The 14330-nt window shown below is 32.7% G+C and overlaps 1 protein-coding gene across 9 annotated transcripts in view; it reads left to right on the top strand.

Moving 5' to 3' along the window:
* Nucleotides 1–13703, top strand: part of LOC146541418 (uncharacterized) — a 37849-nt gene extending 24146 nt beyond the window's left edge. For 5 of the 9 annotated variants that reach the window (XM_085185506.1, XM_085185487.1, XM_085185475.1 and 2 more), the window contains 8 exons: nucleotides 121–246; nucleotides 497–640; nucleotides 1813–1927; nucleotides 2016–2089; nucleotides 2741–2834; nucleotides 3845–3973; nucleotides 4501–4653; nucleotides 5680–7823. In XM_085185506.1, coding sequence (XP_085041632.1) covers nucleotides 121–246; nucleotides 497–640; nucleotides 1813–1927; nucleotides 2016–2089; nucleotides 2741–2834; nucleotides 3845–3973; nucleotides 4501–4653; nucleotides 5680–5891 — 1047 coding nt within the window. In that variant the 3' untranslated portion in view covers nucleotides 5892–7823. The other 4 variants (XM_085185513.1, XM_085185496.1, XM_085185466.1 and 1 more) reach the window with 3 other exon arrangements.
* Nucleotides 13704–14330: the final 627 nt, after the last annotated feature.

Here is a 14330-nt window from a genome sequence, read left to right as displayed (position 1 = left end):
ACTAAATATTTTTTTGTATATTTTTTTATAGTAATTTTGTTTTATATTCAATATATATTCAATACATAAAGTAATTTTCTTTTATATTCAATATTTTTATTTTTAAATTCATTGTTTCAGGGTGTGAAGGAAAAAAATGCTGTTATTAATGCGATAACGCAAAGTCTTATGCAGTGTGAAACTGCAACCAAAAGTCCGGTCTCGTCAAGTCCAGGCGCGCCACCAGTTTATCCCGTGCAAAGTCAAGTTAGTTTTGTGGTTTTTAATTCTTTTTTAGTTTCACTGTATATAGCAGGGTAGGCAAAGAGAACCTTATGTTAAGACATTTAGTTTGCAACTATAGATACCTTGCATTTTGAGTGCCGCTTTGTCTCCTTACCATAACGAGGAATGTATTTTTGATACATTTAAAGTCTTCCTACTGAAATCGATCATTAAAGTAGTAACAAAAGTATAAGAATTTAATTTAGTATTATAATAATAATGTGCGGTACAGGGCAGCATGAGTGGGGGCAGCGCACTGTACGGGTTGGTGGCGCGCGGCGAAGCGGAGGGCGCGCGTGCCCGCGCCGTCGTGGAGCAGCACCGCGCGCGCCTGCTGCAGATGCAGCGCTCGCAGCAGATGCTGGTCTCGCCCGAGGTCAGTGTGTGTTCATTACATAGCGATTTCTAAGAACTACTTTTGTTACTAAATAAATTACTAAATTTCACAAGCGGCAAACCAATTGAGACATTGTTACAAAGGTGAATAAATGAGGCAAAAAATGTTACAATATAGCAGTACACACTTTAGTAGACTTATTTTATTGTTGTATTATATACTACATAAGTGATACATCATTTTATACAACTGTATTATATGTTCCAGCTTAAATGGCAAAGACGAGGAGAACTAGTTTTATAGATCTTATCAGATTTTCAGATTTATTTTAGAACAAAGTCTCGAAAACGATAATATTATATTATTACTTATTTGTGCCTAACTTATATAACCACACTTACATTGGCTTTATAGCAACCTAATTCCCCCAACACCTTTTTACCATAGTACCTCTAGGAGTTCAGCTTCAGCCATCTGCATATGGTGAAAATCCTAACGTACGAACGAAAGGCTGTGAGACTACATTCCCCTCACCAGAGTTCCTTGGTGGCGACTGTATTTCCTATAACTTATAATGTGGGGGTCTTCAAAAACTAAAGTGAATAGTTATTTACTAGGCATGCATGTTTGTCGCATCAACGCCCATCAGGCTTAATGCGGCCTATAGCAGTATATGAAAAAAATGTTTATACCAAACATTAATATCGTTATTATACTCGTATATCAAAACAGTGCTTAATTATATAATTAAAAAACCAAACACTACAAAAATGTATATAATAAATGAATATTCTATTTTTTTACTATAAAGTAAAGTCTGCTTATTACGATATATACTTTTTTCTATTTATTTCTACATTATTGATATTACTCGACAACTAACACAAATTTGTTAAGTCAAACCTTGAAGCAAATAGTTACCTTGACGGAGCGCGATCGAAGGTTCTATAGGTTTTTTGTATGTACGGTTGCCAATATAATATGATTCACGCGCCATATTCGTGCTTCCGGTGTGTCGTCATACTTTATACTCCATTTCTAATGACAAAGTATTTTTCAGAACAGTAAATTTTTTATATTTAAATTATTTGTAAACTTTTTACAGATTGTATAAGATGGCATATTTATTAATGTTTAAAATTCTGAATGAATTATTTTAGAATACGCACATTCAAATGCTTATTTTTAAATGTGACACACAATAATTTCAGGCTGCTGAACAACCTCAAGCAGATCTTGGATCCACAATAAATGCGTTGGTTTCAGCTACGCCACCTAATGTAGCGCTTAAACGTACAGATTTTCATCATTTATACCATCATACAAGTATGTATTATTTCTAAAAAGCATTTTATAACGTGTGCTTAATATACTATAGAAAAAAAATAATTATTATTTTCTTTTTACTTTGTAGATCAAATGGGGTCAAATTATGGTACAAATAAAATGGCACCATCACAACAAAATCCAATGCTGAGTCGACAGCTTGTAAGTCAATTACTATCATTTTTATTACATTTTTAGGAATTATTTTTTTTGTATGAAAATTACATTTTGAAAGTTGAATGTTTTTTTTTATTAGTTAGATTACGTAAAATGTACATAATTTTTAAAATATTCATTATTCTAAGTAATGTCACTATAAAAAATGAATATTACACAAATTCATTAGCTAGTAAAAGTTATGGAGATTATCCGTGCAGAATGAATTAAAAAAAAGAAGAGTTTGGGAGTATTTGCTTAATATGAAATCAAATGATATCGTATTAAATTTGGAATAATATAAAATACGTCAAAATGAAACAATAAATATTTTTCTATCCTTAGAGTGGAATAACATTTTTAAAATGTTCAAAACATTTTATAAAAAATATTTTCTTGTTCAAAACATTTTATAAAAAATATTTTCATCCCTAGCGTAATTCTTTGTCTAACTAGGTTATTGATAAAAAAAAAATACAGAAATGTTAACTAAATAAAAATTTTGACGTAACTTGATAAGATCGTATAATGTATTTGTATTATCTTATAATGTATATTGTTCAGATTGCTTGGATTGGTTTCCGGCGGCAACTCGAGTAATAAATATTTTTTTATACGTTTTTCAATAAATATAAAATACAATAAATTAATGAACAGGGCGGCAACCCCAGTGGCGCAGGCACGTACGCGGCGGCGCTGCACACGCCCGTCGCGCAGCAGCCCTACCTCCGCCCGCAACGCCCCCTACACGGTATGTATGGATCATACAAAAGTCAAATGACATCTTATATATCATTTACCAGTTTATTTACTCTATATATCTACATACAGCTCAGTTTTTTCGATCTTTTATTAGAAATTTTCATGATCGTATTTTCGTATTTTGTTATTTATTATTTATTTATCATTTTTATTTTTCATTATTATGTTTAGGTATAAAATTCAAGAGATATTAATTCAATTGTATAAAAAGTAATTAAGTATAATTTTAAAAACTATTAAACAATACAAATAATAATTATTTGTTTATCTATTCTCTATTAATATAAAAATATTCTTTAAGTGTATAAGTACTATAAACATTTTTTATACTTACATATACTGCCATAGAAAATGAACGCAACCTTATGTAATTCTGTTCTTACAACTCATGTTTTATTATGAACCGATCCATTAACATGACCTATATTATGTTTGTATTGGCTGTACGAAGTTGTATTTTGGAAATTTATTTCTGAAATTATACTTCTTAAATTTACCGTAATATATTATATTTAATATTGATGTAGTTATATTACAAATCCTAGATTTGATGATTTTTTTTATGAAAATTAGTATAGTTAAGGTTTGTACGTGTTCACTGCTCCGCGTATAGAAAATTTTAATATAGGTATGAATATTTAATACTCAGTCTGATCCAAGGTTACCATGGTGCGCTTTTATGCATATATTTATTATACTAATTTTAATTTTAGGTAGACATAGATCTTTTTTAACGAAACTTATCTAAAAGTTATCATGTAAAGCATGTATATTCTGACGTTATTACTATTTCTTTAGCATGCCCCGTAGAGTATAAAATGTATATTTATTTTTAAAAATAGAACAATTTACCAACTAATTGCATGGTTACATTCGCTTCGAAGTTTAGCCATCGATATCGAAACGATAGTTAGAGTTAGTACAGTAGATACGCGTGGTATGCGAGGCCGACACGCATCGACTAGGTAGGTCTGGTACTATATGAGGAGTGTGTGGCAGTGGGCGGCTACTATGAGGAGGCGGACGCGGGCGCCTACTGCGGCGACTACGCGCGCCGCTCGCACGCGCCGCAGCCCCCGCCGCACCCGCCCCTTCCGCCCCACCCGCCGCACGACCTGCAGCGACCATGTAAGTACCGCAACACGAACACAGGGAGGAGTGATATTATGAAACTGCTGCTTTTATTTGATAGGTACAATTGTAAAATATCTATAATATATATATCTCAAATATATATCTCAAATGTGACCAGCCGTGACGCAAGTCGGGGGAGGGGTCAAAAAATCATGAAATTCATGTGACGAAATCTATGGGGGAGGGGGTCCTTACGACAAAATTTTAATATGTTTAACATCTTGTACGCTCTGATTCTTGTTACATATGTAGACGTTCTATTTGCTGTTCGAAGATCACTCGCGATGACGCAAGGTAAACGGTAGCTTGGTAGCGTAAAGCTCTTTTCGATTGTGACTCTTTCGATCGTGCATGTGTAATAATTTTCGCCATATGACAGAAATCTTCCGCTTTTATATATATAATTATTACAAGTATATAATATAGCATCGACTAAATGGCATTCCTTTATATTTACAATTGGATCAGTCTGGCTGTGACGTGTGACGTGTACACGCGCAAGTAACCGAGTGCCCCCGCAGGTAGTGGCAGCGGCGCGGCGGGTGGCGGCACATCGGAGTACGTGCGCAACGAGCTGCGCGCGGTGGTGGGCGCGCGCGCGGCCCGCCCCGACCTGCCCGCCATGCACGCGCCAGACCTCGACCCCCTGCTCACATTCGACATGCCCGCTCCCGGTTGGTACCGTATTTTATATCTTACACGTAAAAGATCACGCGTATTTTACGCAGGAACAATCAGATGCTCTATTATACTATTTATTATACATTACTCTACCCGATAATCTTGTTCTCCTCAACTGTCTTAAGTATGTGTAGGATCTTATCTCATCTTATTGTAGATTCTTCTTCTTGTTCAGTAATTCTTTTCTTCAAAGACGTCCTTCAACAAGAGAATACGTTGAGTCCATCTTGTATATCCTGAAATATTTTATAATTTTCAAGACTAATGTTCCGAAGCGCTTATTCGCCTACATTCATTTCATAAATATTTCTTGGTGTCTATAATATGATCTGACGGTAGTACTTCTTTCTCCTGCCACTGAATCTTCTTTGCCTTTATTATGGCTGGGCGTTTATCGCAATGTTCACCCTAAGTTAATGCTATCCATATAATTTTTGTCCCATCTGGCAACTTTTTACCGATATTTGACTGCTTTTGAATCTTTCTTCATTTTTTTCTTTCTAGCGTTCTTTTTTATGATTCAGTTTTAAAAAAATCTGTGCCGGATTTGATCAGATTTTAAAAAACTTTTTTTTTATTTAAAATTGTTGCTTTAAACTCAATGTATTATACTACTTTTATACGATTAATCTGTATATACTTTTATACGTGCTTTCAAAATAACAATAATTATCTGAAATACTAAGGGGCGTCCTACAATGGCACTGTTCTGTAATCATATTGAAAAACAATCTGTTAAAATGAATAGCTTTTAAATTAGCTAGCTAGCTTACCTAGTTTATAAAAACGATTTTGGTAAATTAACTATTGTTTTGTTTTACGAACATGTGGCATTCAAACAGTATATTTTCAAACATGCTTAAATTTTAACATCCTAATCAATACTCTGTAATGATTTCTGTTTTCAAAAATAGTCAAAATTCAAAAAGAGAATAGTCGTGTATTTTCGAGGTTGACTCGAAGGAGGGAGAGGGAGGGGGAGTGGTAACTTTATAAAGTAGTGAGGTGGCCTAACGTAGGTGGCGGCGCGGGCGCGGCCGGGAGTGGCCGCTGGGACGCGCCACAGAGCACTGCGGTAAGCCGGGACGCGTCACGCGACGTACCATCCACTCACTTACACTACTATCTCGGTTTACATTACTTTTGTAGAACTACATCTCTAAATATACGTACTGAGTCTGCTCCGCTGCGTGTGTTGTCGAGTCGATCGCATCGATTGATTAGAGCCTGATTGATAGAAATGTGCCAACCTTGTTCTCAGTAGATCATTGTTTACACTTGCAAAGAGGCTTAAATTGGCACGTTTCTGCAATTATTAAATAAAAGCTTATGTGATGTGATGTCCAATAATATTTCTTAGAGATATTTATAATTAAGTAATATGCATTTTGAGATATCTTATTAGATAAATTTGATTCATAAACATGATAAAGCCATCGCTTTCTAGGTTTTCCGTACTTGTGACATTTCAGCTTTTTACAAAAAAATGGGATAATTCGCATGCGCAAACGGTATTGTTTGGTGAAGGTTTTTTTTAAAATCATGTAGTTGAACAATTTTTTTATTATTTATATTATTAGATTGCTTATTTTGGCTTTGAACATGTGTTTATAGCATACGAATTATTGCGTTTATAAAGTGCCGTATTATAAGCCAAATGATTGCATGACAATTCTTTACTTCGATGTAAATAACGGAGGCACGATCAAAATATTTCTTTTGGAACTTTACGAAAGATACAACTAACAAAATACTGAATTAAAGTTAAAGACATGGGGTGTTTTTGGTCGTTAATGGTTTTTATTTCATTTATTTTTAAATATAATATGACATGAAGTAAACTTTTATCTTTTGTTTCATTTCTGAAATAGATTTGGGAATTCAAATATTCTAATTATAGATATGAAATTTTAATTAAAAATCATATTTTATAAAAAAAATGCACTTTTATTTTTATTTCATTTATGTATTCTTATTTTGATTATTGAAAAAGTTTAATTAATTATTTCAGTGAGAGTGCTTAGAATGGAATTCTCGACAATCATTTAAAGATATGTGGAAAGTTTCAAAAAATTTTGTCGTTCTTTTTCAAAGCTAGAAACGTGTTAGTTGAAAACCGCGACAAATATCTCCTGAAAAAGAAAAAGAAAGGGAAGTCTTGAGAAAGTCGAAAACCACACCGACAAAGCCGCGAGCGGACAGTTAGTATTATGAGTAGCTGTTTCATTTAATGACGAAATTCGAGAGGTTGAATTTGTTATTTAGTTTTGTTTAGACAAACTTTTAAGAAATATATATTTTTCATAAAATATGTTTTATAGGCAGGTAGGCATAGTTTTGTATTTGCTATAAAGTATATAATAATTATAAAGTAAAGCGTAATAATATTAAACAGGTTATATTAGAATAGGGTCAATAAAATAGAAAAGAGAATAAGTCAAATAAGCTCATGTTTTGATCGAGTCCTCCTATATTTATGCAATCACATATACATACTTAAAAAAACTGTACCATGTTTAGAAATATCAACAGGTATATAAGCTTATAATCGGTTAACATAAATTACTTATGACTTGAACTTTTGTACTAAAGTTGCTTTATATTTATATAGCAGCTTTTACTCTGTCATTTGTAGTCGTGACAGTAAACCAAGTTATTTCACTCTTGATTTTATAAGAGCTTGTTGCATGAAATTCTAGAGTTAAACATTTCACAAATATAACGCAACTTTAATATATTTATTTTATAACACTCCAGAAATAAGTAAGTTGATTTTTATTTTGTTTGTATTGTAAAAAAAAATACATAAAAAGTTTATGATATAAATCGTAACAGTAACGATATTGATTCATAGAGATATGACAATACGACTTACTAGCCATCTATAAATTACATTACGATAGTCGATGAATGTCAATGGCAATGCCAATGTCACATGTTTTGGCAAAATGTGGGGAGGAGTCCTAAATTTCATGACATCACAATTTAATATTTAGAATATCTAAGTATTGAAACAATAAATTTGTGTGAACAATATTAATTTCAAAAATAAAATAACACTAAAAATGACAACACATGACAATAAAAATGCAGTGTCGCAATTTATGGATGGCTCATTATTAGGTCGTTGAATTGCATAAGTAGTGTAATAACACATGGTGTATGCGTCCACAGAGTACTACGGAGGCGGGCTCGGCGGCGGCGGGGGCGGGCGGTGATGAGGCGCCGGCGGCGGGGGCGGCGGAGGGGGAGGGGGACGCAGCGCCCGCTAAGGCCTCGCTGCTCCAGAAGCTTCTGTCGCAGTGACGCAGCCCCGTACCCCCCCGTGGATAGTGATATAGTCTCGTAGTGATAGTGATATTTTCCGATCACGAACGTTTTCGCATCGTACCTATTTTTTTAGTTCTTAGAGAACTCTGCGTAGACTTACTGGTCTACGCGTTTTCGAGGTACGGCGGGAAGCATCCTGTGAAGGAGTAAATTTTTGTGATTCGCAATATGATTGATTCGTACGCCTAGTTTTACATACGTTTGTATACAATAGAGACATACCGCGTGCAATATTGTATAGGAATATAAACACATTTTTGGCGTTGTGAACGTTATGTATTATAGTGTGAAAGTCAGATGTTACCTGTTATGACAAAGTTAAGCTGTACTGTAGTATTCGAGGGCGAGCGGAACTCACTCGGGCGCTGTACTCCGAGAGTATGGAGCCGAGTTAGTTTATATGTAAATAATGTGTTGTTAAGTTATAGCAAATGCTTTAGTGTAAATAATTTGTTAAACTATCTTTGTGTTTCTATGCTATAATATTTTTTTTTGTAATATTACAAATCGTCTATTGATTTATTAAAGTTGTTTTTAACATATACTTTAAAACGACTATTTGTTATTTTTATTTTATTTGCCTGCGAGCTCATTTCTCCATTCGTAGTTGTATAAAACTCGTAGCACGAAAAGCATACCGAGAAGTTTTTGGATTTATTTAGTTAGTTGTTATATTTCACGACAAACTATGGCACTCTACGATGCATGGATTGACCGGTGGCACCAAGTTATCTTGTTTTTTTTTCTGTCTGTACCTAGTATCTTTGACTTGATGTTCAGTTAGATTGATATACTTTACAATGCATTTTTAATATACTTTGTCACGCCTATTAAAATACTCAATATTTTTCAATGAATTAACTTCGAATTTACTTTATATAGTGCTTATATTTTCAGTTGGTCAATTATATTTGTTTGGCATTGTTATGCCTTATTATTATCATATTAGTAGTAACATTGATACTAAAGCTCAGAAATGTATACAGTCTACTCTCTCAGTCTCCATTAATGATGAATTGTAAAAGTTTCTGCATTTGACGTCATGTATAGTTTACCATTTATTTATATTGTACAAACGTACTAATGATTTCGCCTTTCGATATGCAGATAAAAATTACTAACAATTGTTTTTTTTTTTATTTCTAGCTGATATTATTAAAGTTGAAACAAAAATATTAATATGCATAATGACTTTCAAGTTAATGGTAATTAAAAAAATGTTTATATGATGTGATAATTAAAGTTTCACTCATCACAGGTGATTAATTTTCATCAAATTTTCAATTACTGTAGTGTAAAGCTAGCATTTTATAATCGATTTGAAAGTAAAGTCTTATACTTAGCATAGTGGTCACTTTTTATATAAAATATATTGAGATCATCGGCCTTGTGTAGCATATGTTAGACAACTGTCGAGTCGCGATACCATTCATTTGATACATTTTGAACTAAGACAACTATAATATAATTTAGCTTTTAGCGCCGCTAGATAGTCGATGCCCGACAACGTTTAAAGTAGATATTTCACATTGCTACATAAAACAATACTGTATTAAGCATAGCATAATATTTCATTAAATCATTATGTATGTATTATGGCTGTTTTGGGAATGTTGTCTTGAACTGTCTCCGCGTAGTTCAGTTACGTTCATCATAATTATTAGATTTAAAATTTTGTCAAATTTTATGCACGATATTGCGTGAAAGCGGTTGCGTAATTTTGCATAGTAAATGTCAACTAATACGTTGGAAAAAACAAACACAACGGCACTAACGCAACTGACGGACGGTCCGACTCGTTGTCTATTAACTATCTAAAATTGCGTCGTCCGCGATTTATATTTCTATGCCGCACAATATGTTTTATAATTAAATCTATATTAAATGTTAACATAAGATTGTGTAAGTGCGACGTGTGATCTGACAGTGAGCAAATGTTCGTCTACGTCTACAAAACATTAAATAGATCCGTTGCTGCGGGACCACGATCTCATCACGCTCAACTGTGGATTTTCCGTTGTGTCCGTTAATATTGACCACGCTGTTGCCTAATTTAATAAGACTTGGTGCACAAACACAATTCGCCGTGACACGTTTACTTTGCGTGTTTAATAAATTATATATAAATTTTCTTTCAGAATCTAAACATTCGGAGATTTGGCTATTATATAAATGTTACAAATAAAACAGTTTAGCGAATTCATCGCATGTGAAGCTACAAATAATTGGTGCCCGACAATTTGTTGCATGTTACGATATACGGCTAACAGACTAGATGTTTCTACTATGCGTTGTTTGCTTCTACGCCTGGGTTACGCGCTTGCGAAACTTTTTTGCATTGAGTCCAGTTCCAGGGTATTTCTATCGTCAGATATATCTCTCGTCCGTAATCCCTTTTAAATCAGTTTTTTTCTATGGGATACTTGCCCAAAATGCGTATTCAACGATATCTTCTTTACCAACCATAGATATAGCATGTAAATTAAATTTAAAATTGATATTGTGATTTAATAATAACCTATCTAAACGAGAACGTACAAATAATAATAGGGCGTATCCGTAATGTTATAAATAACGAAGTAAAAGCCTTTAAGAAATATATTAATATTTTTATACCCTAAAAGTCATAATCGAAGTTAAACTACTGACCAATTTCGTTAACGAATCATTGAAATAAATGTTTGGTATTGTTCATAATAGTGAGATGAAGCTTTACAATAACCAAAACACGTAGCGATATAACATTAAAGTTCATTCCATTAAGTTTGTTACGAGACGAGCCCTCGGCGGCGTCCGGCGAGTAGCGACTCCCTATATACCTGTTCCGTAAAGTACAAGTGATGGCCTTGGTAGGTACACGACAGCGATTAGTGAAGTCTGCGTAACTTATTGAAAATATTGGAAGCATATTTATTGGATTGTTAGAAGAGCATTAAATGCCGTCACACATAGTTTTTGACGTCTCGATGTGGACGAAATGTACCCAAAGAAGGCTATATTTTTTACAGTTTTATATAGTATAAAAAGTGATAGACTCGTATATAATAACACGTCCATTGCGCGAGTTGAACAATTGGTTATCCGAAAATTACTGTAACGATGCATGCGTGCCTGATATTAAAGATATAAGATATTTTTCAATACCATCTTTATGAAGAGACTATGTAATTATGTATAGGTAATAAGAGTAAGAATAAAGTACGGTTAGCATATAGCATAAATGATTCACGACTTTTGTATGGTAATCTATTGTCTCTGTTGTAATTTATTGTTGCTGTCTAAATTTTAAATGACACATCCGAGGTTTGTGTACATCGAATTCTGATGTGATTCCGGATGAATAAATCTAGTAAAAATAAAACCTATGTTTATATAATATTATAAATACAACAATATTGGGCTTTATAAAAGATAATTTCAGATATCCATAAATACAATTTTTTTAACATATTTCTGATATGGATATAAATTTGTTAATGTAATATTATGTACTAATACGTTTGAGAAAGCCTAAAACCTAAAAAGTATTGGTGAATTGTAGTCTTCCAAAGTAAAATAAATAGGACATATTTCATTTGCTTTTGGTGAGCGTAGTCATGTCCGGAAATACTGTACTTCTCAACTAAGTCATAAGTCTTTTATTATTTTACAAAAACAATCACTTGCAGTTGTTCCAATTGTATTTGTTACACCAACAAGACCAAGCTACATTTAACTAAAGCTAGTCCTACTTTCTCTGATGTTTTTATACTTTTGTCTAATATTTTTTTACATCTTCCTTATCGACCAGATTGTACCTTATGGTAACACCAATAAAACGTGATCGGTAATTAAATTTTTATCAACGAATATAATTCCTATGAAAAAAGATATACTTACATATTTTGATAAATGAAAATTAAATTGTTGAAATGGGCTTATTGAATTAAATATTACTCATATGCAATTTGTCTATATATAGTTATATTATAAGATAAATGTAACATCTTGGTGTAATGGATTTATACCTCATTTAATGTTCGTACATTAAGTCATATTTGATATTAAAAATTAAAGCTTCAAATAAATTCTTAAACGTCAAAGCAATTTAAAGTAATTTGTTTCTATTTCAAATACGGTTATAATATAATTTTATTAGGCTGCTATTCAGATATATTATTGTAAGATTATGGTAATTTCAGAACTATTAGACATTTTATGGAGTAAATCACCTAAGGATATGATAAATATTAAATAATATTCGATCAAATAATTGGAAATGTCATCGTGTATAAATGGGAATTTATGTAATGTGATCGAATTAATAAATATTTTTGCATTAATATGTATCAATTCCTCGTTACAGAATAAGTATGGCGTCAAATTAATAGGGTCCAAAGTTTCCATCCAACGTTACAGCAAATTAATATGGATTAGGTGGACTGTGTTAGGATTGTGATATGTTGAGATATATTGATAAGTCGACTTACTCTGTGGCGGGGAACTTGGAGTATAAAAATATTATTGAAAAATTTTAATCACAGAAACATTGATAGGTACGGGAATCTCTGTTTCGAAGGGAAAACATAATTAGTATGAACATTTGTACCTTTGTTTTTACAAAATTCTGTTTTGTCGATATCAAATCTTGCGTGGTAAATAATTGGTGTGATCCCTTGCTCCTCTGTAGATGTTGACTTGTGATAAATATATTTATAGTCGGATGACAGTCGCTAACACAACGAGGTAATCGCGCTCCCGTACATAAGTGATTTTATTTTTTGTATAAAATCGTGCCTCTTGTCTTGGCCTGTCGTCTGCGCACAGGGGTATTGTGTACATTTTTAGAGTTAAAATTTCTTTAAGACGATATTTCTTACGCTAATTATGTTTTTTCTATAAACGTTTAATGTGAAGGCCAACGGCAGAAAGGATTATCGCTATTGTATGCTTATTAATTCTATAGTAATAATGCGCGAGTGTCTAACACGGCGCGGTGGTACGGGTGGGAATATTTATCAGCTTTAAGAACTAAATATCTAAACCTGAGTTCCAAACGGGCTTAAACTACGTTAAACGTCGATTAGAACTAACTAGTCTTATCGTGCCGTAATCTTTTCTGCAGAGGGCCGGTAAATCTGTGTTATTAAGTTCTTCGAAATAATGTTAGGTAAGAGCTCTTTTGTGTTGCTGTGCATTTCTACGCATGTATGTATGTATGTTTAAATATTGTAAATAACTAAACATATATATTTTTACGACTAGAATACACAACCAAAGTTGTTATAAAAATATGGTTGATTTAATATTAAAATTTGATAGAGTTCGTTATGTTATGATTTAGTGGACGTTCAAAGTTCATCTGAAAATATACAATCATGTGAAAACATTGATGTCTTGTTGTAAAGCCTTTACATGACCGCCCTGATATTATTCGATACGAATTTAACGTTTAAATGTGTGAAATTCGTTTATGTTAATCCATTCAGGTATGAAATAAGTTATGATGATGATAATAGTATGGGTAGCTTACTGTTTTTTTGTTCCTAATAGCTTGCTCCTGAAGGTTTATCACAGTAATTGTCAATTAATGAAGCCGACATGTTTAATATCTTTAAGGTATTTGAACTGTAATATTTTTATCCATCGACAAAGCAGGCGTTAAGAGTACATTATTTTTAAGTTGTATTTTTTTGTACATTTTAGATTCGAAAATATAATTATATCTAAATGATGAGTAGTTTTACTTTTCCTCTCTACTGCCTCCCTCCATTATTTAATTAATACAATGATTGACACTATCTTAACTTCCTATCATTTAAATATCTAAATATTCAAACTTACACAATTATAAAATTAGTAGAATGATTGTTCTTATGAGTACAAATCAAAGATTAACTTTTCGTTAACAGATAACGTGAATGTTCTCATTTTATGGTTCGCTTATACATGTAAAAAGAATTTTTTTTTTTCATTTTGGCTGCTTTCTAGCTATACTACTTAAGTACATACTACTTAGAAAAATAAAGGGATGCCCAAACTGCAAGCAATCACATCTCAACACTAATGCAAGCAAAGCCGCCGCCGTAATTTGTCGGAAAGTGGGGAACGGAGTGCCTTAACACGAAGTTCTCTAGAAAAATTAGCATTTAAGGGTTCACAGAGGCCACGCAGGCGTTAGTACTGCGTTCAGAATTCAGTTGCGACTTGTTACTGGTAGTTATACAACTTGTAATTGTCAAAAGAACAAAAAAGAATTAAAATATATTTTAATTTTTTTTTTGCTGGAATTCAGAATGGAGTGTATATTTTTTTTGACTATATTTACATTATTTTGTGTTTTGATGTGTAATTTAACATG

The sequence above is a fragment of the Heliconius melpomene genome, chromosome 1 (assembly GCF_056956725.1).
Source record: "Heliconius melpomene rosina isolate 202511_hmr_F chromosome 1, ASM5695672v1, whole genome shotgun sequence".
Lineage (NCBI taxonomy): Eukaryota > Metazoa > Arthropoda > Insecta > Lepidoptera > Nymphalidae > Heliconius > Heliconius melpomene.
Note: the sequence above shows the minus strand (reverse complement) of the source record. Positions and strands in the feature narration are given on the sequence as shown.